Here is a 22,729-nt window from a genome sequence, read left to right as displayed (position 1 = left end):
GTACAGAGGAGATTTACCAGGATACTGCATGGTTTAGAGAGTATGCATTATGATCAGAGATTAAGGGAGCTAGGGCTTTACTCTCTAGAGAGAAGGAGGATGAGAGGAGACATGATAGAGGTATACAAGATATTAAGAGGAATAGATAGAGTAGACAGCCAGTGCCTCTTCTCCAGGGCACCACTGCTCAATACCAGAGGACGTGGCTTTAAGGTAAGGGGTGGAAAGTTCAAGGAGGATATTAGAGGAAGGTTTTTTTACTCCGAGAGTGGTTGGTGCGTGGAATGCACTGCCTGAGTCAGTGGTGGAGGCAGATACACTAGTGAAATTTAAGAGACTACTAGACAGGTATATGGAGGAACTTAAGGTGCGGGGGGAGGGTTATATAGGAGGCAGAGTTTAAGGGTCGGCACAACATTGTGGGCCGCAGGGCCTGTACTGTGCTGTACTATTCTATGTTCTATGTATTTATAACAAATCATAAACACAAGGAAACCTGCAGATGCTGGAAATCCAGAGCACCACAAAATGCTGGAGGAACTCAGTAAGTCAGGGTGCATATCTGCAAATGATTAAACAGACAACATTTCAGGCCAAGACCCATCTTCAACACTGGAAAGGAAGGGGAAGATGCCAGAACGTAAAGGTGGGGAAGAGGGGAAGGAAGATAGCTAGAAGGTGATAGGTGAAGATAGGTGGATTAGAAAGATAATGGTCTGGAGAGGAAGGAATCTGTTTGGAGAGGAGAGTTTACCATAGGAGAAAGGGAAGGAGGAGAGGATCCAGTAAAGCAGGTAGGCAGGTATAAGAGGCTAGAGTCAGTAACAGAAGAAGAGGAGAAGGGGAGGGAGTTTTTTTTAAGACACAAGGAGAAATCAATATTCCTGCTATCAGTTTGGAGGCTACCCAGATGGAATGTGAGATGTTACTCTCCACCCTGAGGGTGGCCTCATCTTGGCCCAGAAGGAGGCCATGGGTTGGCATGTCAGAATGCGATTTGGAATTAAAATATTTGACCATCGGGAAGTTCCGCTTTTGGCAGATGAAGCAGAGGTGCTCAACAAAGCAGTTCCCTAATTTACAACAGGTCTCATCAATGCAGAGGAGGTCACACTGGGTACACTGGACACAATAGATGACCCCAGCTGAATTGCACATGAAGTGTTGCCTCACCTGGAAGGACTGTTTGGGGCCCTGAATAGAGATGAGGAAGGAGGTTAACTGGCAAGTGTAGCACTTTGGCCACTTGTTGGGATAAGTGCTGGGAGAGAGACAAGAGAATCAGGGAGGGAGTAATCCCTGAGGAAAGCAGAGGGAAAATCATGTTCAGTGGTGGGATCCCTTTGGAGATAGCAGAATGCGGAGGATGCTGTGTTGGATGCAGAGGCTCATGGAGTGGTAGGTAAGGACAAGAACTCTATCACTGTTAAGGTGGCAGGAAGATGGGGTGAGTGTGGATATTCGAGAAATGGAGGAGATGTGGATGAGGGCAGCATCTGTAGTGGAGGAAGGTAAACACAGTTCTTTGAAGGAGGAGGATATCTCTGATGTCCTGAGAAGGAAAGCCATATCCTGGAATAGATGTGGCGGATATATACGAACTGAGAAAAGGGAGTAGCATTTTAATAGGAGATGGTGGGAAGAGGTATAGTCAAGATAACTGTAGGAATCAGTAGATTTATAAAAGATGTTGAGTCAACAGTTTGTCTGCAGAGATGGAGACAGAAATCAAGAAAGGGGAGGGTGGTGTCAGAAACGGACCAAGTGAATTTAAGGGCTGGGTGGAAGTTAGAGGCAAAGTTGATTAAATTGATGAGCTCTTCATTAGTGCATGAAGCAGCACCAATGTCATCAATGTATTTCCAGCAGTTCGTTTTTTTTTTCATTTTAGATTTCTAGTATATGTAGTTTTCTAATTTAGTTTTAGATATTGAATTATTGTGATAATTACAATAGTCAGAAGTGAAATTGAAGTACATTTAGTAGAAATTTCAGTAAGGAATGAATTCTTGGCCTCCCAGTCTACCAGCACTGCCCTTTCCCTGTAACTGAAACATTAAGTTCGCTATAACATGATCAAAGATCAAATTCATGTTCAGGTTTAATTATCATTCAACCAAACCCATGTATATAGCTAAACAAAACAATGTTCATCTGGGGCCAAGGAGTAAAACACAGTACCAACAGCACAAGGCACATTTAGCACATATAGTTACAATAGCAGTAAAACATACAGTCACACAAAAATGTAAATAATATAGCCCATGCCTGAGCGGCATGGCCTGTAAATTGATGCTTCATGGGGTGTTGACCTGGAGTCACATTTCTGCAAGAACAAACCCACAGCAGTTCCTCATCATGTGCAAGTGCAGCCACAGACAAATGCAATCCCGCTTGCCTTCCACCAAGCAAACACTGGAGGGCAGCACCGATGAGAGGGGCCAGCCCCCAAACCAACCATGCCGTGTCACCAACAGCAGCTCCTCCCCTGGGAGGCTACAACATGTATCTCCACAGCATGAGGACCTGATAAGCGCAAAAACCGAGGTCACGCAGCTCCCCCGCGATCAGTCTTACCGATGAACCAGTGAACCAGACCTGCAGTATTCTACATTATCAATGTCCAACAGGGTTTTGCAATCACCAGAAAAATGTCCAAGACAATCACTTTCAGCATTTGTTGGACTGCACACCACTTCCGTGCACTGCCTTCCTCCTTGGGTGGATGTAGCTAGCTGCGACACCTCCAGCTCCACTGCTATTGAGCAACTAGCTGATGGGGCAGACCCGCAGTGCTTGATGTTCTTAATACCCAGCATTTCCTGCCATTATAAAAAGATTTAAAAGATGAACATTTGGACCCAGAGGGACCACTATGACCAAGTGCACCATCTTACCAGAAGAAACTACAGAGTTGTGTGGACACAGCTCAGGAACCAGTCATGAACTGTCTACAGTTCTCAGTAAACCAACCAGCAAAATCAAAGACCCCTCTCACCCTGGGTATGCTCTCTTCTACCCCCTCCCTTCAGCCCTTCAGGCAGAAAATACAAAAGCCTGAAAATACGAACCTCCAGGCTCAAGGACCTTTTTTATCCCACTGTTATTTTATTGAATGGTCCCATAGTATGAGAGAATGGACTCTTGACCTTCCAACCTACCTCAGTATGACCTTGCAACTCATTGTTTTACCATTGTATTGTCTCAATGCACTGTGTAATGAAATGATCTGTATGAACAGTACACAAGTTTATCCAGTGTACCTCAGTACATGCAACAATAATAAACTAATTTTGAAATTTAAACCAATTTAGCAATATTCTACATCTTTGATATACTTATGTTTGCCATGATCTGTCTGGATGATATGCAAACAGATGATTTTCACTGTATCTTAGTAACTGTGATAATAATATAACCATATAACAGTTACAGCACGGAAATAGGCCATCTCGGCCCCTCTAGTCTGGGCCGAACACTTACTCTCACCTAGTTCCACCGACCTGCACTCAGCCCATAACCCTCCATTCCTTTCCTGTCCATATAGCTATCCAATTTAACCTTAAACAACAACATCGAACCTGCCTCAACCACTTCTGCTGGAAGCTCGTTCCACACAGCTACCACTCTCTGAGTAAAGAAGTTTCCCCTCATGTTATCCCTAAACTTTTGCCCTTTAACTCTCAACTCATGTCCTCTTGTTTGAATCTCCCCCACTCTCAATGGAAAAAGTCTATCCATGTCAACTCTATCTATCCCCCTCATCATTTTAAATACCTCTATCAAGTCCCCCCTCAACCTTCTATGCTCCAAAGAATAAAGACCCAACTTGTTCAACCTTTCTCTGTAACTTAGCTGATGAAACCCAGGTAACATTCTAGTAAATCTCCTCTGTACTCTCTCTATTTTGTTAACATCTTTCCTATAATTCGGTGACCAGAACTGTACACAATACTCCAAATTTGGCCTTACCAATGCCTTGTAGAATTTTAACATTACATCCCAACTACTATACTCAATGCTCTGATTTATAAAGGCCAGCATACCAAAAGCAAATTGATACAGTGAAACATCAGAGATATATGACTGTGGACAAGGATATATAAGGAAAAAGCCAGTGTTTCCCCAAATAGCTCCTGTCTGTGCTACACTATCCTCAAGCTCTATGAACTTAGACAAAACAAAAATACAACATAAATTATTTGTTATTTCACTGTCACTGATTGTTCCTTCATATAGATACCTGGGATCCCTGTTGTTAATGGTCAGTTCAAGGTGCTGAGCAGAGGCTGAATCGATCATTGCAGTTTGTTCACTCCCCTTGAAGACAAATTTCAGGGATTTTGGAGCATAAACCGTATTCTGTATGAACTCAACATACTTCAGCAAGGCTGCAGCTGCTGCCAGACTGTAGTATCTGCAAAAGTAATAGAAAAATTGTCAACTGAATCTTGCATTCTTCCAGTTCTCGCCTTGTGGAACATCGAACACTAGACCTTTGGTGCACAATGTTCTGCCAACCTTTCATTAATAATATAGTAATAACCATTTATATAGCACCTTTCATACATTAAATTGCAGGATCAAAATTTTACATAGTTTGTAAAGATAATTTAATATAGTCAGAAAAATATAAAGCAAAATTAAAAATCATAAGACAAATAATACAGAATAAAATGTAATAGAATATACAAAATTATATAAGCATAAGCAACATCAACAGGCATTAAGTAATCCTATAAATAGGCCAAATTAAATTAGGTTTTCAAAAGTGTTTTGAAACATTCCACGGTACTAGCCTGGCATACCTCAGTCAGTAGAGTATTCCAGATTTTTGTTGCGTAAGAGCAAAAGTCCGCCTCACAAGTTTTTATATGCTTGGCTCAAGGAAAACTAAGCTAACCAATATTTGAAGATCTAAGATTACGATGAGGGATGTAAGGGAATACACACTCCAAAAGCTAGATTATTCAAAGCCTTATATACAATTAAGAGTATTTTAAAATTGACCCCAAAGGACACAGGCAGCTAATGTAACGATGCCAAACCTAGTGAAATATGCTAAGATTTTCTTTTTTTTTTGGTTAAGATTTTTGCTGCTGCATTTTCAATAAGCTGCAGCTGATTTGTATCTTTCTTAGGCTGATCTGGCCTGAAAAGAGTGCATTACAGTAGTCGAATCAGCTAAAAACAAAAATGTGTTATCAGTTTTTCGGCACTTTGAGATGCCATAAGAAATCGAACTCTTCAATGTTCCTTAAATGTAGTCTTAATAATTATGGTTAATATGTGATTTGAAATTTAGCTCAGAGCTAACAATAAGATTTGAATTCCTTACTTCTGATTTGATTCGTAAGGCCAGATGATCAAGTGAATTTCTAAAATTCACACTTTTTACTGGTACCAATATTCATTTTTTCTGACTTAGTTTGTGGAAATTCAAACTCATCCATACTGTAAAGCTAGTAAAGCATCAGACCAGAGGATTTAGAGCCTCAGGGTCATCTGGCATAATTGACAAATACAATCGTATGTCGTCGGCATAGCTCTGGTAATTCACATTGTGTTTTGAAATAATCTGACCTAATGAGAGCAGGTAGAGAGAACAACAATGGGCCAAGAATTGATCTCTGTGGTACACCACACACAATATCATGGACAACAAAAAGGTGGTCACAGGAGGCAAAGGAGGGGTTAGGGGATTGCTTTGATTCAGTGGATGGGGCCGTGTTCGAGGACTAACCAGTGGATCTGAATGAATACACCATGGTTGTCATGGACTTCATTAAAACTGTTGTAGACAAGTGTGTCCCCACAAAATTATTCAGAGTCTTCCCCAACTAGAAGCCCTGGATGAACCACGAGATCCGCATTCTCGTGAGGGCCAGGTCAAAAGCATTCAAGTCTGGTGACAAAGTAAGTTACAAGAGGTTCAGTTAAGATCTCTGGAAGCCATCTCATGGGCGAAATGGCAACTTCAGACTAAGCTTGAATCAATGAAGGATGTTCGAGAGTTGTGGCAGGGCTTAGATATTATCACCTTATAAAGTTCCAGCAACATAGGCAACAACAGGGTTTCACTTCCAGATGAGCTCAATGCCTTCTATGCTTGCTTTGACCATTAAAAATTGGAGGAACCATCACGAACTCCCACAGTCTCTGATGATCATGCGATTTCAGTCCCTGAGGCCAATATGCAAGCAGCCTTCAGGAGGGTGAACCCACGAAAAGTATCTGACCCAGATGAGGTACATAGCCAAGTACTAAAAACTTGTTGTGATCAACTGGCTGGAGAGTTCACGGGGATCTTTAACCTCTTGCTTCGGCAGTCTGAGGTACCCACCTGCTTTAAGTAGACTTCAGATATACTGGTGCCTAAGAAGGATGTGGTAGCACACACAAAATGCTGGAGGAACTCAGCAGGCCAGGCAGCATCTATGGGAAAGAGTAAACAACTGACATATCTGACCAAGACTCTTCATCAGGACTGAAAGTTACCTCGTGAGTATACTCCTGTTGCACTTACATTCACCATGACGAAGCATTTTGAGAGGCTAATGATTAAACATACAAACTCCTGCCTGAGATGCAACTTGGCTGCACTCCAATTTACCTACCAGAGCATCAGGTCAACAGCAGATGTCATCGCATTGGCTCCTCACTCAACCCTGGAACATCTACACAGCAAAGATACGTATATCAAAGATACTCTTTATCAACTGCAACACAGCATTCAATACCATCATCCCCTCAAAACTAATCAAGAAACTTCAAGATCTTGGCCTCAACACTTCCTTGTGCAATTGGTTCCTCAATTGCAGACCCCAGTCGGTGTTGTTACATGCTCAAGGAGATTTGTGATTTTTTTTTGGAAGAATGATGTAATGGTCTTTTGGAGGTCACTTGATGCAATTTTCCCGCCGATGTGAGGTCACGTGATGACGTGTACACCATGGGTATATAAGGGTCGACCCCAGATGACGCAGTTAGTTTTTTAGTTTGTAGATTTCCAGGTAGAATGTGCTGTGTCTCCGTTTCTGTTGCATGTTTGTTTTTATGACGCAGTTTCATTTTTAAAACGGAGCGTTGCGTTCTGTTGCAAGATATAATATTATTGGACTGGAAATTTTTGCTAGATGTGCTGATTTACCCTATTCCAGTAGTAGTCGGGGGAGTGAAGACTTTATCGAAGTACAGGACTCGAAGGATTGAATGGAGTCGGCATCATGTGGCAGTTTAACAAAGGATCGACCTTATTGAGTCCTCATTGAAGGAGTAGCGACCTGCATCGAGATAACTCTTGCCAAAAGAGAAAAGAGTTCATGCAAAGGTTTGCTCTCTCTAAAAGGAATTTATACTCAGTTGTTTTAAACTGTTTATTCACTGCATCGTGAATCCTTTAGACAGAACCAGCAGGGAAGTCGCGTCAATGAAGAAATTCCTCTCCAGAGAAGTCTGTCCCAATTGAATGTATAAATCCGTTGCACTTTTGAATTTACCATTTTAAGAACTATATCTCACCTTATCGTTTTAAGAACTGTTTTCGCATTTAACGCTTTAACAACCAGTGCCGAGTGACGATTTGGTGAACGGCTGCATAACGGTTAACTTTCTGTTAAAGGTTTCATTTGTTTTTTTCCTTACTGTTTATCCATGTTTAATAAATGTTTGGTTGTTTTTATATAGAACATAGAATAGTACAGCACAGTACAGGCCCTTCGGCCCACAATGTTGTGCTGACCCTCAAACCCTGCCTCCCATATAAGCCCCCACCTTAGGTTCCTCCATATACCTGTCTAATAGTCTCTTAAACTTCACTAGTGTATCTGCCTCCACCACTGACTCAGGCAGTGCATTCCACGCACCAACCACTCTCTGAGTAAAAAACCTTCCTCTAATATCCCCCTTGAACTTCCCACCCCTTACCTTAAAGCCATGTCCTCTTCTATTGAGCAGTGGTGGCCTGGGGAAGAGGCGCTGGCTATCCACTCTATCTATTCCTCTTATTATCTTGTACACCTCTATCATGTCTCCTCTCATCCTCCTTCTCTCCAAAGAGTAAAGCCCTAGCTCCCTTAATCTCTGATCATAATGCATACTCTCTAAACCAGGCAGCATCCTGGTAAATCTCCTCTGTACCCTTTCCAATGCTTCCACATCCTTCATATAGTGAGGTGACCAAAACTGGACACAGTACTCCAAGTGTGGCCTAACCAGAGTTTTATAGAGCTGCATCATTACATTGCGACTCTTAAACTCTATCCCTCGACTTATGAAAGCTAACACCCCATAAGCTTTCTTAACTACCCTATCCACCTATGAGGCAACTTTCAGGGATCTGTGTACCCCGAGATCCCTCTGCTCCTCCACACTACCAAGTATCCTGCCATTTACCTTGTACTCTGCCTTGGAGTTTGTCCTTCCAAAGTGTACCACCTCACACTTCTCCGGGTTTCACTCCATCTGCCACTTCTCAGCCCACTTCTGCATCCTATCAATGTCTCTCTGCAATCTTTGACAATCCTCTACACTATCTACAACACCACCAACCTTTGTGTCGTCTGCAAACTTGCCAACCCACCCTTCTACACCTACATCCAGGTCGTTAATAAAAATCACGATAAGTAGAGGTTCCCGAACAGATCCTTGTGGGACACCACTAGTCACAATCCTCCAATCTGAACGTACTCCCTCCACCACGACCCTCTGCCTTCTGCAGGCAAGCCAATTCTGAATCCACCTGGCCAAACTTCCCTGGATCCCATGCCTTCTAACCTTCTGAATAAGCCTACCGTGTGGAACCTTGTCAAATGCCTTACTAAAATCCATATAGATCACATCCACTGCACTACCCTCATCTATATGCCTGGTCACCTCCTCAAAGAACTCTTATCAGGCTTGTTAGACACGATCTGCCCTTCACAAAGCCATGCTGACTGTCCCTGATCAGACCATGATTCTCTAAATGCCTATAGATCCTATCTCTAAGAATCTTTTCCAACAGCTTTCCCACCACAGACGTAAGGCTCACTGGTCTATAATTACCAGGACTATCCCTACTACCTTTTTTGAACAAGGGAACAACATTCGCCTCCCTCCAATCCTCCGGTACCATTCCCGTGGGCAATGAGGACATAAAGATCCTAGCCAGAGGCTCAGCAATCTCTTCTCTCGCCTCGTGGAGCAGCCTGGGGAATATTCCATCAGGCCCCGGGGACTTATCTGTCCTAATGTATTTTAACAACTCCAACACCTCCTCTCCCTTAATATCAACATGCTCCAGAACATCAACCTCACTCATATTGTCCTCATCATCATCAAGTTCCCTCTCATTGGTGAATACCGAAGAGAAGTATTCATTGAGGACCTCACTCACTTCCACAGCCTCCAGGCACATCTTCCCACCTTTATCTCTAATCGGTCCTACCTTCACTCCTGTCATCCTTTTTTTCTTCACATAATTGAAGAATGCCTTGGGGTTTTCCTTTACCCTACTCGCCAAGGCCTTCTCATGCCCCCTTCTTGCTCTTCTCAGCCCCTTCTTAAGCTCCTTTCTTGCTTCCCTATATTCCTCAATAGACCCATCTGATCCTTGATTCCTAAACCTCATGTATGCTGCCTTCTTCCACCTGACTAGATTTTCCACCTCACTTGTCACCCATGGTTCCTTCACCCTACCATTCTTTATCTTCCTCACCGGGACAAATTTATCCCTTACATCCCGCAAGAGATCTCTAAACATCAACCACATGTCCATAGTACATTTCCCTGCAAAAACATCATCCCAATTCACACCTGCAAGTTCTAGCCTTATAGCCTCATAATTTGCCTTTCCCCAATTAAAAATTTTCCTGTCCTCTTTGATTCTAGCCTTTTCCATGATAATTATAAAGGCCAGGGAGCGGTGGTCACTTTCCCCCAGATGCTCACCCACCGAGAGATCTGTGACCTGACCCGGTTCATTACCTAGTACTAGATCTAGTTTGGCCTTCCCCCGGGTTGGCCTGTCCACATACTGTGACAGGAATCCATCCTGGACACATTTAACAAATTCTGCCCCATCTAAACCCTTGGAACTGATCAGGTGCCAATCAATATTAGGGAAGTTAAAGTCACCCATGATAACAACCCTGTTATTTTTGCACCTTTCCAAAATCTGCCTCCCAATCTGCTCCTCTGTATCTCTGCTGCTACCAGGGGGCCTATAGAATACCCCCAGTAGAGTAACTGCTCCCTTCCTGTTCCTGACTTCCACCCATATTGACTCAAAAGAGGATCCTGCTACATTACCCACTCTTTCTGTAGCTGTAATATTATCCCTGACCAGTAATGCCACCCCTCCTCCCCTTTTTCCGCCCTCTCTATCCCTCTTAAAGCACTGAAATCCAGGAATATTGAGAATCCATTCCTGCCCTGGTGCCAGCCAAGTCTCTGTAATGGCCACTACATCATAATTCCATGTATGTATCCAAGCTCTCAGTTCATCACCTTTGTTCCTGATGCTTCTTGCATTGAGGTACACACATTTCAGCCCTTCTACCTTACTGTCTTTACACCGTTTATTCTGCTTCTCTTTCCTCAAAGCCTCTCTGTATGTTAGATCTGGCTTTACTCCATGCACTTCTTTCACTGCTCTATCGCTCTGGGTCCCATCCCCCTCACAAATTAGTTTAAACCCTCCCAAACCATGCTAGCAAACCTACCTGCAAGGATATTGCTTCTCCTCGAGTTCAGGTCTAACCCATCCAATCTGTACAGGTCCCACCTTCCCCAGAAGAGATCCCAATGATCTAAAAATCTAAAACCCTGCTCCCTGCACCAACTCCTCAGCCACGCATTCAACTGCCATCTCCTCCAATACTTACCATCTCTGTCACGTAGCACTGGCAGCAATCCTGAGAACGTCACCCTTGAGGTCCTGTTCTTCAGCCTTCTGCCTAATTCCCGAAACTCACACTTCAGGACCTCATCCCTCTTCCTGCCTATGTCGTTGGTCCCAACATGTATCACGACTTCTGGTTGCTTTCCCTCTCGTACCAGGATGTCGTGCACCCGGTCAGAGACATCCTGGACCCTGGCACCCGGGAGGCAACAAACCATGTGGATGTCCTTCTCACGTCCACAAAATCTCCTGTCTGCTCCCCTGACTATAGAGTCTCCAATGACGACAGCTCTCCTCTTCTCCGTCCCACCCTTCTGCACCACAGGGTCAGACTCAGTGCCGGAGGCCCTGCCACCGTGGCTCACACCTGGTCGGTCGTCCCCAACAACAGTATCCAGGATGGTAAACTTATTACTCAGGGGAATGGTTACAGGGGTGCTCTGCACTACCTGTCTGATCACCTTCGCTTCCCCCCCTCTGACTGTCACCCAATGACCTGCTTCCAACAGCCTAAGTGTGACTACCTCCCTGTAGCTCTCATCTATGACTGCCTCATTCTCCCTTATGAGTCGAAGGTCATCCAGCTGCTGCTCCAGATTCCTTACACAGTCTTCCAGATCGCCCAGCCTTATGCACTTCTGGCAGATGTGACTCTGCGAGAGAGGGGCGTTCCCCCAAGATTGCCACACCTCACATGAGAGGCACATCACCGTCTCAGGAGACATTGTAAAAACTAACTGCGAGCTAGCTTGTCCTCCGCCTCTTCTCGTCGAAGCCTCTCGAGTCAAAGCCTCAAAGCTCCACTCCTTCACTGGCCGACTCACACACTGGCCGCTTCGCTTGAGCTATATAACCTGTCTCGATCGATATTCATTGTTGCCGGTTATGTAACAGTTCGGATTGGCAACTCCACGATCTCCATTAGCACAGTTGCACCACAAGGCTGTGTGATGAACCAGCATTAAGGAGGAAGATTAAAAGTCTAGCTGGATGGTGCCAGAACAACAGCCTCTCACTCAATGTCAGCAAGACCAAGAAGCTGATTAATGACTTCAGGAGAGGAAACCAAACGACCATGAGCCAGTTCTCAATGGAGGATCAGAGGTGGAGAGAGTCAGCAACTTTAAATTCCTTGGAGTTACTATTTCATAGGACCTGTCTTGAGCCCAGCATGTGAGGGCAATCACAAGGAAAGCACAGCAGCACCACTACTTCTTAGGTGTTTACATAGATTCAGCATGACATCTAAAACTTCTGACAAACTTCTGTATGTAGTGGAGAGTGTACTGACCAGCTGCATGACAGCCTGGTATACCCTTCAGTAGAAAATCTACAAAAAGGTAGTGGATACAGCCCAGTCCATCACGGGTAAAGCCCTCCCCACCATTGAACACATCTACTTGAAGCGTTGTTGCAGGAAAGCAGCATCCATCATCTGGGATCCCTACCACCCAGAACATGCTCTCTTCCCATAGCTACCATCAGCAAGAGGGTACAAGAGCCTCAGGACTCACACTATCAGGTTCAAGAACTGTTGGTACCCTTCAACCATCAGACTCTTGAACCAAAGGGGATAACTTCACTCAATTTCACTTGCCCCCTTGTTGAAACTCACTTTCAATGACTCATCATCTCATGTCCTCAATATTTATTGTTTATTCATTCAGTATTATTTCTTTCTTTTTGAATTTGCACAGGTTGGTGTCTTTTGCAACCAAGTTGATGCTGTCTTTCATTGATTCTATTATGGTTATTTTTCTATCATAGATTTATTGAGAATGCCCACAACAAAATGAATGTCAGAGTTGTACATGGTGACATCTACGTACTTTGACAATAAATTTACTGTGAACTTCGGACAAACCAGCTTAAGACAGAATCAGAAAGACTAAGAAGGTTTATGAAAACATTGTGATCTAAGGTATCAAATGCCGTGCTCAAAGTTCAGAGAAGAACTCATACGTAACCTGTGTCGGCATTCTGCCACATGTCATTAACTAATTTAAACAATAGTTTCTGTACTATGGTTTGATCTAAAACCTGATTGATATTTGTCGAGAATAGAATTGTTTAATTGTCAAAAAACTACTTTTTCTAAAATGTTACTTAGAAAAGGCGGGTTGGAAATAGGTCTAAAATTATCCAAAACACGACAGTCTAGATTATTTTTCTTAAGCAGGGGTTTAACTACTGCAGTTTTAAGGAATCTGGGAAAATGCTAGAAACTAGTGAGCAATGCCGAGTACACTGTCAACTAGCAGGTCAGAAACTTCTTTTCAAAAGTCCGTGGGAGTAGGATCAAGAACACAAGTAGATGGTTTTCGCTGAGTAATTATTTCTCAAAGTTCAGGTAAACTGATTTTAGTAAAGGAGCTTAGTGCAGTGTGGGGCTCGTTGAGGTTTAACAAGGTTTATTCTTGAGTTTGTTTTATATAACATTTTATATTATTTATTTTTTCCTGTAAAAATGCAGCAAAACTATCACTTTCAGTCTCAGATGCTTTCAGCAACTACTTCAACAGTGGAGCTGAGTTTAATAGATGATCAATAGTTGAAAATACAGGTCCACAATCCCTTATCCAAAATTCTGAAATCCGAAAAGCTCCAAAAACCGAAGTTTTTTTTTGTGGAGTGTGCAGCGTGTCATAACAAGGCTTGTTTGGTGCACCAAAAGCTGACGTCACTCAGGTGTGACGTGGCAGCACTGGCAGAGGCCGCCAGACATCAGATGTGGCTCAGCGGCCCTAATGGTTACACGTGCATTTGCTGTTCGCTGATATTTTGTGTTCACTGTTGACTTAGTGTTTAATTTCACTGTGAAAATGTCAAAAAGAGCTGCAGATACCCCTATGGGTAACAATGAGAAAAAGAGAAGGAAGCATCTGTCATTATTAATAACGCAGAAAATATTCAGAGGGTTGGCTGCAGAAATTTAAGAAGCGCCATGGTGTAAAATACCTGAAAATCTGTGGTGAAAAAGCTTTTGCTGATCATAAATTCCCCCGGGTCCTAAAGTCCACCGCACTGAGACAGGTTAATTATCAATATAATTTTCAATTTTCTGAAATACAAAAAATTCTGAATTCCAAAGTGTAACTGGCCCCAAGGATTTTGGATAAGGGACTGTGGACCTGTAATACTCTTGGATTACCTTCACTGTCACTCAGAATTTTAGAAAAGTATGACTGTCTCTCAAAACAAAGTGCTGTGTTGTATTTAGTTAATAAGTCTTCAAGATTTTATAGTGAACTGTTAGTGAATCTTACTCCATTCACATTCAGCCCTATAACACTCTCTTTTGAGTTTACAGACTGCTTGAGTTTTCCATGGTATTATAACAGTAAATGATTTCTTAATACATTTTTCAGGGGCTCTGTCAGCCACTGCCCACAGTAGCATTAGATTCATTATTATTATTTAAAAGGCAAGCTGTGTTACAGTAAATGCTAAGTTCAGAATGACTATTAAGAATATTAGAAAACCTAGAAGCAGCTGTAGTATCAAAAAAAATTTCTTAGTTCAAGTAACAGATATTGTTACGTTAAAGAAAATACAGAAATGACCTGAAATGCTGATGTCTAGGATGAGTCAGGTTAATGTTAAATCCTTTTGATACGTCTAAATCTAATGTGTGGCCTCTCTTACATGTTGGCTGAGTGATATGACTAAAGCCAAAAGATTGCAGAGTTCATGAACCCTCTTGCTTTGGAGTCACACGGAACATCTACATGAAAATTGAAGTCACTTACTATTACAAACCTATCACAACTAGTTATTATTATAGATAATAAATGATAAGTATGGGAGAATGCAGCATTTCCTTGAGTATCTATGGCAAGAAACTCAAAAGACACAAAGCTACCAAGCCTGATAGTTTTATAATTTAAATGGTTCATGAAAACATTTTCCAGGCCACTACCTTTACAAAATGAATGGACAAAATTATAATTCGTAGGGGCTGCTTCAATTAATACGGCAGCAGCATCACTACTGGGAGTTAAACACAAAGTTAAACAGTCTATTTTTCTATCAGTAATAAACTCTTTTACGTAAAATGTTTTATTAGCTTAAGTTCTAATATTAAGTAAAGCTATATTAAGAGACTTAAAAAGATATGGCTGCACTGAAAATTCAGGACGACTGGAAATATAAATTAAATTATTAGTATTTATACCAGGCTATGTGCTTTCTTGCAGATCTATAATTTTAACCTATTCTATGATCAATCTAACCCTTCCCTCCTACATAGTCCTTCATTTTTCTATCATCCATGTGCCTATCTAAGAGTCTCTTAAATGTCCTTAACGTACCTGCCCCTACCACCACCCCGGCAGTGTGTTCCACATATACACCACTCTCTGAAAAGGACCTACCTTTGACATCACCCTTATATTTTACTTCAATCTCTTTAATATTAAGCCCCCTCATAATAGCCATTTCCATCCTGGGAAAAAGTATCTGTCTGTGCACTATCTATGCTCCTTTGCTGGTTTTATAATAAAGGATCAAATGTACTTTTCTCGCATTGGAGCTCAGTTATTTGGAAGCGCATCATACAGTGTCAACTTTCAATCTTATAGCGATAAAAAAACAAACAAGACTAAATTAGCAATACAGCAAAATAGGAATAACTAGTGTTCAGATTTGCATAAACATAATTAATGAAATAGCATTCCAATTAGCAGTCAACATAAAATACAACTCCCAGCTCAAGCCTTCTCAACTACATTAGCCAACATAACTATTGTCGTTCACTTCTACCACACCCAACCCACATGACAAATTATCCAAAATAAATGTGTAACACAAAATACAATAGACAGAAAATAGATATATGGCTCCTATATCCCAGCCCCCAATTAATTAATTCACTATAATAATTACAACTATATAATAACTAAAAATGAAATGTTCAAGGATAAACATTTATAAAAATGACCTCTTTCTTGTTCCATTCAAGTCATGCAACAGTCATCTAGGTCAGAGATTACCAGCCCTTGGCCCAGTACAGAGTGATCTTTACCATCACTCTCTGTCAAGTCAGTAAGTCAAGTCTAAGTCATGAAGCTTCGCGAGCTGTAACTAGTCAAAGCTCTGCCTCCTGTAGAAGTCAGATCTTGGTCAATCCAGGCAGCTGGTCTTTGTCTTGATGCCACTTGCCGCACAAATGCTCTTCTGTCTGGAAAACCTTGAATGACTCTCCCCATGATCCATGAGTTTCGAGGGGATGAGTCATCAACAATGTACAGTGTCTCCTGAAAGGAAATTCCGTTTTACACCTGACCACTTCTGATGTTCCTGTAAATGTGGCAATTACTCATTGACCCACTATTTCCAAAACAAGCTTGACATGTATTGGACTTGCTTCCATCTATGATGAACATACATGTCTTCCTTATGAAATTCTCCTAGAGGTAAAGACGGTGAGGTCTTCTGAAGCAATAGATGCTTGGGTGTTAGTACTTCCAAATCATTAGGATCGATAGATTCTTTAGTAATTGGATGACTGTCAATAATAGCCTCTACTTCACAATGGACTGCATGGAAACCCAGTTCATCAAGATTCTGTATCTTCATGGTGGAATTGAGGACTTTTTGCACAGGCCTAATCAATCTCTCCTATGTTTCTTCATGATGTGAACAACCCAGGGGATTTAAAATCCACTTAATTTCTTTCTGAAGAGGGACATCACTGATCTGTGAATGATTCCATTTCTCAATGGCTTTTTACAACTCACGCTCCACTCCAACAAACTTTGTTGCATTATAAGAGCACAGTTCACCAATCTGTCCTCATCTTGTTATAAGCCAAACTTTATATGAGGCAGGAGAAGATGGCAGCACGACACAGCACGCACGGTTGTTCCGAATGATATCAATATGTGTAACTAGAGGTGCCATGCACAATCCGGATTTGAAGGAGACAGCCGTGAGAAGTGCAGAGGAACATCTGGAGTAACTTCTGAAATGCCTGCTTCGCTGCTGTTGCTACTGTGCGATCAAGAATCTCCGGAGGGGAAGGCCCCAAATACCTGGCTTTGCGTATCGCCTGTTGCCGGGGCCGGGGTCGAAACACTCAGCAGAGATGGTGCTCAGAGTTCGGTGGCAGGGGGTGGTCGGAGGCTCGGAGTTTTTCGGATAGACTTGGAGTCCGACTGTGGTCGGATGCTTCCAGGATACTGCATCGGCAAGTTGGCGGCACTAGAGGTTTACCGTCTGCGTGAGATGATGGGACTTTCAAGAGACTTTGAGACTTTTACTGTGCCATGGTCTGTTCTTATCAAATTACGGTATTGCTTTGCACTGTTGTAACTATATGTTATAACTGTGTGGTTTTTGTTAGTTTTTGTCGGTTTGCCATGTGTTTTCATTATATCATTCTGGAAAAACTTTTTATAATTTCTTAATGCATGCATTACTAAATGACAATAAAAGGGGACTGCGTGTCCTCATAATCATAATCACAACTGCAGAAGTGCATTAGCAAAGGAATGTGTCTAATCAAGATGTTACTTCAATGTGATCCATTTGTATAGCTAGACTACTAAATATGACCTTATACCTCTTCATTGTACTCCTTCTGCTCTTCACCTCAAAATGTCCAAAGTAGTCCACTGCCATACATGTAAACAGAGGTTTGTCTCGAAATCTTCTTTGGCCAAACCCAGCAATCTTCATTTTAGCCTTTCTGAATTCCTCCACTGAGAAACAACCTCAACCGATCTGACCTTCAGCCTTCTCAACATCCCTCTGCAAAGATTACTCTTGTTCTTCATCCAAGTCAGACTGAGCAAAAGCAATGCTCAATTGCTTCCTCTTCCAACTAAGAAACGAGGGCAGATTTTTAAATCTAAGAATCCAGGCCACTGTCTTCCTTGGAACAGTCTAAGGTGAGAAATGTTGGATTATACTTGTTACTATGTCCACCTCCTCTTCAATCAGGACAGCACTCATTATAACCCTCCTCTTGACTTCCAGATGATCTAGCAGGAGTTCTACAGAACAATCAGGATTCACAAGTCATTTCCTTTCAAGCTGAAGATGCTGAGGCCCTGACACCTAGGTTTCATTCTTCAGGAACGCTTTCACCTTTCAGCCCTCTGGAGGCCCATCTGCTGGATTGCTTGAAGTGTTTACATACCTCCATTGAGATGCTTGTGAGACCTTAAGAATTTCTAAAGCTGTCTTTGCAACAAAGGTTCAGAACATGGAAGTTTCATTTTTGATATACTTCAGCACAGACGTATGATCTGTCCAAAAAAAGGAGTTATGAAGCTGCATGTAAAACTCCTTTTTCTACATTGTGCCCCTACAGCTCAAAAGTCCAAAGGTTCAAAGGTACATTTTATTGTCAAAGTATGCATATACAACTCTGATATTCGACTTCTCCAGATAGCCATGATAAAAGCACTGTGAATCGAGCGTACACGTTGTACAACAGGTACTCCATAGCCATCTTCGCTTGCATCTGTAAAGTGATGTAACTGTGCAGCAGTAACAGCTACAAAATCCAGGAGCTTCAAACAACTAACAACTTTGAAGTCTTCCAACTGGCAGAGTTCTTCCAGCTAGCTTGTCAACTCATAAGCAACAGATGTTGGTATAGTGTAAATCCAGCCAAGCTTTCCTACAAAGATCTTGTCGGATCTTCTTAGCAGATAGCACCACCAGAACCCAGATTCTTAAAAGATCATAGATAAAACTAACTGTGGAGAGGATTTCCCTTCTGATGAGTAGTCTACCTTGGATCGTGATCTTAAACTTGAACATATCAGACTGAATACATCATTGCACACCCAGTTCTCTCTCCGCTGAACAGCACTAATCTAAATCCAAATCCTTCATGTCTTTCACTTCTTTCCCTAAAGGTATCATGGCTAGGACACAATATCTTTTGTGTATCCACTTTGTGAGGTGAAAGCTGCCTTTAGCACAAATGGATACAAGGTCATGACATACAGACACTCCTTTTAAAAAGGAGACCCCCCATACAGCGGGCAGCAGAGTGAGTGGTAGCAGAGTGTAGGGCTTTGGCTTCAACGGGCTTCGGCAGTAACAGGAAGAGGTGAGAGCGAGGCACCAACTCTTTTTTTTTCCCTTGGCGAATCGGCCCAGACAGACAGGAATAGCAGGGCTCACATAGCTAACGGTACGAGCTAACGGTTTAAAAAGTTTGTCTGTTTGGCGAGGTAAGTGGGTGAGGAGACTTATTTTTTCCTGTTTCATTCCTGTAGAATTAGATAGCGTGCCTGCAGGGTTAGTGCTTTGTTCAGGGTGTCAGATGTGGGAATCCTGGGAGACCTCCAGCCTCCCTGATGGCCACATCTGCACCAGGTGCACCGAGATGCAGCTCCTCAGAGACCATGTTAGGGATCTGGAGCTGCAGCTTGATGACCTACTGTTTATCAGGAAAAGTGAAGAGGTGATAGACAGGAGCTACAGGGAGGTAGTCATCCCTAGGCTACAGGGGTCCGAAAATTGGGTGACTGTCAGGACAGGGAAGGAACTGTAATGAAAACCAATTTCCCCCAGGATCAATAAAGTATGACTATGACTATGACTATGGAAAATACCCGGATAGTGGAGAGCACACCTGTGGGTGTCCCCCTCAGCAACTAATATCTTGTTATGGATGCTGTTGAGGGGTATGACCTGACGGGGGATGCCCACGGTGACCGGGTCTCTTGCACTGAGCCTGGCGCCGTTGTGCAGGAGGGAAAGAGGGAGAAGAGGAATGCGGTAGTCATAGGGGATTCCATAGTCAGGGGAACAGACAGGAGATTCTGTGAGCCTGATAGAGATACCTGCATGGTGTGTTGTCTCCCAGGTGCCAGGATACGGGATGTCTTCGATTGGGTCCAGAATATTCTGAACAGAGAGGGCGAGCAGCCAGTTGTCTTGGTACATGTTGGTACCAATGACATAGATAGGATAAGGGAGGAGCTCCTGTAGAGAGATTTCCAGGGGTTAAGAAGGAAGCTGAGACGCAGGACCTCCAGGGTAGTAATCTCCGGATTGCTACCTGTGCTACGTGCTAGCAAGGGCAAGAATAGTAGGATCAGGCAGATGAATGCGTGGCTGAGAGACTAGTGCAGGGAGCAGGGCTTCAGATTCTTGGATCATTGGGATCTCTTCTGGGGGAAGTATGACCTGTTCAAAATGGTCAGGTTACACCTGAACCCGAAGGGGACCAATATCCTGGCGAGAAGGTTTAATAGAGCTGTTAGGGAGGGTTTAAACTAATTTGGCAGGGGGATGGGAACCGGAATGATAGAGCAGAGGAAGAGAAAAACAGAAATAAATCTAAGATAGTGAGCAGTAAAAACGTCAGGAAAGACAGGCAGGTGATGGGGCAAATGTGTAGCCATTGGGATGAGTTGCAGTGCAATAAAGTTGCAGTGAAATCAAATCGAAAAGTACCAAATACTGGTCTTAAGGTGTTATACTTAAATGCATGCAGCATAAGGAATAAGGTGCATGATCTTGTCGTACAGCTACAGGTATGATATTGTGGCCATCACTGAGACGTGGCTAAAGGATGCATGTCTCTGGGAGCTGAATGTCCAAGGATACACAGTGTATCGGAAGGATAGGAAGGTAGGCAGAGGGGGAGGTGTGGCTTTATTGGTAAGAAATGATATTAAATCATTAGAAAGAGGTGACACAGGATGGGAAGGTGCAGAATCTTTATGGGCTGAGCTAAGAAATCACAGGGGTAAAAGGATCCTGATGGCAGTTATTTATAGGCCTCCAAACAGCTGCAGTGATGTGGACTACAAATTACAACAGGAAATAGAAAAGGCTTGTCAGAAGGGCAGTGTTAGGATAATTGTGGGGGATTTTAACATGCGAGTGGATTGGGAAAATCAGGTCGACACTGGATCTCAAGCGAGAGAATTTGTAGAATGTCTGCGAGATGGCTTTTTAGAACAACTTGTTGTTGAGCCCACTGGGGGATTGGCTGTACTGGATTGGGTATTGTGTAATGAACCGGAGGTGATTAGAGAGATTGAGGTGAAGGAACCCTTAGGAGACAGTGATCATATCATGATTGAGTTCACTGTGAGATTTGAAAAAGAGAAGCCGAAATCTGATGTGTCGGTATTTCTGGAGTAAAGGAAATTATAGTGGCATGAGAGAGGAACTGGCCAAAGTTGACTGGAAAGGGACACTGGCGGGAAGGATGGCACAGCAGCAGCAGCTGGAGTTTATGCAAGAAGTGAGGAAGGTGCAAGACAGGTATATTCCAAAAAAGAAGAAATTTTCAAGTGGAAAAAGGATGCAACCGTGGCTGACAAGTCAAAACCAAAGTTAAAGCAAAGGAGAGGGCATACAAGGAAGCAAAGATTAGTGGGAAGACAGAGGATTGGGAAGTTTTTTAAAAGCTTGCAAAAGGAAACTAAAAAGGTCATTAAGAGGGAAAAGATGAACTATGAAAGGAAGCTAGCAAAGAGGAACTAAAAGCTTTTTCAAGTATATAAAGAGTAAAAGACAGGTGAGAGTAGATATAGGACTGATAGAAAATGATACTGGTGAAATTGTAATGGGAGATGAGGAGATGGCGGAGGAACTGAACAAGTATTTTGCATCAGTCTTCACTGAGGAAGACATCAGCAGTATACCAGACACTCAAGGGTGGCAGGGAAGAGAAGCATGCGCAGTCACAATTACGACAGAGAAAGTACTCAGGAAGCTGAATAGTCTAAAGGTAGATAAATCTCCGGGACCAGATGGAATGCACTCCCGTGTTCTGAAGGAAGTAGCTGTGGAGATTGCCGAGGCATAGCGATGATCTTTCAAAAGTCGGTAGATTCTGGCATGGTTCCAGAGGACTGGAAGATTCCAAATGTCACTCCGCTATTTAAGGAGGGGGCAAGGAAGCAAAAAGGAAATTATAGACCTGTCAGCTTGACATCCGTGGTTGGGAAGTTGTTGGAGTCGATTGTCAAGGATGAGGTTACAGAGTACCTGGAGGCATATGACAAGATAGGCAGAACCCAACCCAACATGGATTCCTTAAAGGACAATCCTGCTTGACAAACATATTACATTTTTTTGAGGAAATCACAAGTAGGCTAGACAAGGGAGATGCAGTGGATGTTATATATTTGGATTTTCAGAAGGCCTTTAACAAGGTGCCATACATGAGGCTACTTAACAAGATAAGAGCCCATGGAATTACCAGAAAGTTACACATGTGGATAGAGCGTTGGCTGATTGGCAGGAAACAGAGGGTGGGAATAAAGGGATCCCATTCTGGTTGGCTGCCGGTTACCAGTGGTGTTCCACAGGGGTCCGTGTTGGGGCCGCTTCTTTTTACATAGTACATCAATGATTTGGATTATGGAATAGATGGCTTTATGGCTAAGTTTACTGATGATACGAAGACAGGTGGAGGGGCCGGTAGTGCTGAGGAAACGGAGAGTCTGCAGAGAGACTTGGATAGATTGGAAGAATGGTCAAAGAAGCGGCAAATGAAATACAATGTTGGAAAGTGTATGGTTATGCACTTTGGCAGAAGAAATAAATGGGCAGACTATTATTTAAATGGGGAGAGAATTCGAAGTTCTGAGATGCAATGAGACTTGGGAGTCCTCGTACAGAATACCCTTACAGTTAACCTCCAGGTTGAGTCGCTGGTGAAGAAGGCGAACACAATGTTGGCATTCATTTCTAGAGGAATAGAGTATAGGAACAGGGATGTGATGTTGAGGCTCTATAAGGCGCTGGTGAGACCTGACTTGGAGTACTGTGGGCAGTTTTGGTTTCCAAATTTAAGAAAGGATGTGTTGACATTGGAGAGGGTACAGAGAAGATTCACTAGAATGATTCCGGGAATGAGAGGGT

At 42.8% G+C, this 22,729-nt stretch overlaps 1 protein-coding gene across 1 annotated transcript in view; it reads right to left on the bottom strand.

The window, feature by feature from the left end:
- The window catches only part of msh4 (mutS homolog 4), a 249,548-nt gene that overhangs the window by 140,179 nt on the left and 86,640 nt on the right, over nucleotides 1-22,729 (bottom strand). The window contains exon 5 of the mRNA XM_072274791.1: nucleotides 4,244-4,417. Within this exon, the coding sequence (XP_072130892.1) occupies nucleotides 4,244-4,417 (174 nt within the window). The remainder of the gene's footprint in view (nucleotides 1-4,243; nucleotides 4,418-22,729) is intronic.

This window comes from Mobula birostris, chromosome 12, assembly GCF_030028105.1.
Source record: "Mobula birostris isolate sMobBir1 chromosome 12, sMobBir1.hap1, whole genome shotgun sequence".
Taxonomy (NCBI): Eukaryota; Metazoa; Chordata; class Chondrichthyes; order Myliobatiformes; family Myliobatidae; genus Mobula; species Mobula birostris.
Note: the sequence above shows the minus strand (reverse complement) of the source record. Positions and strands in the feature narration are given on the sequence as shown.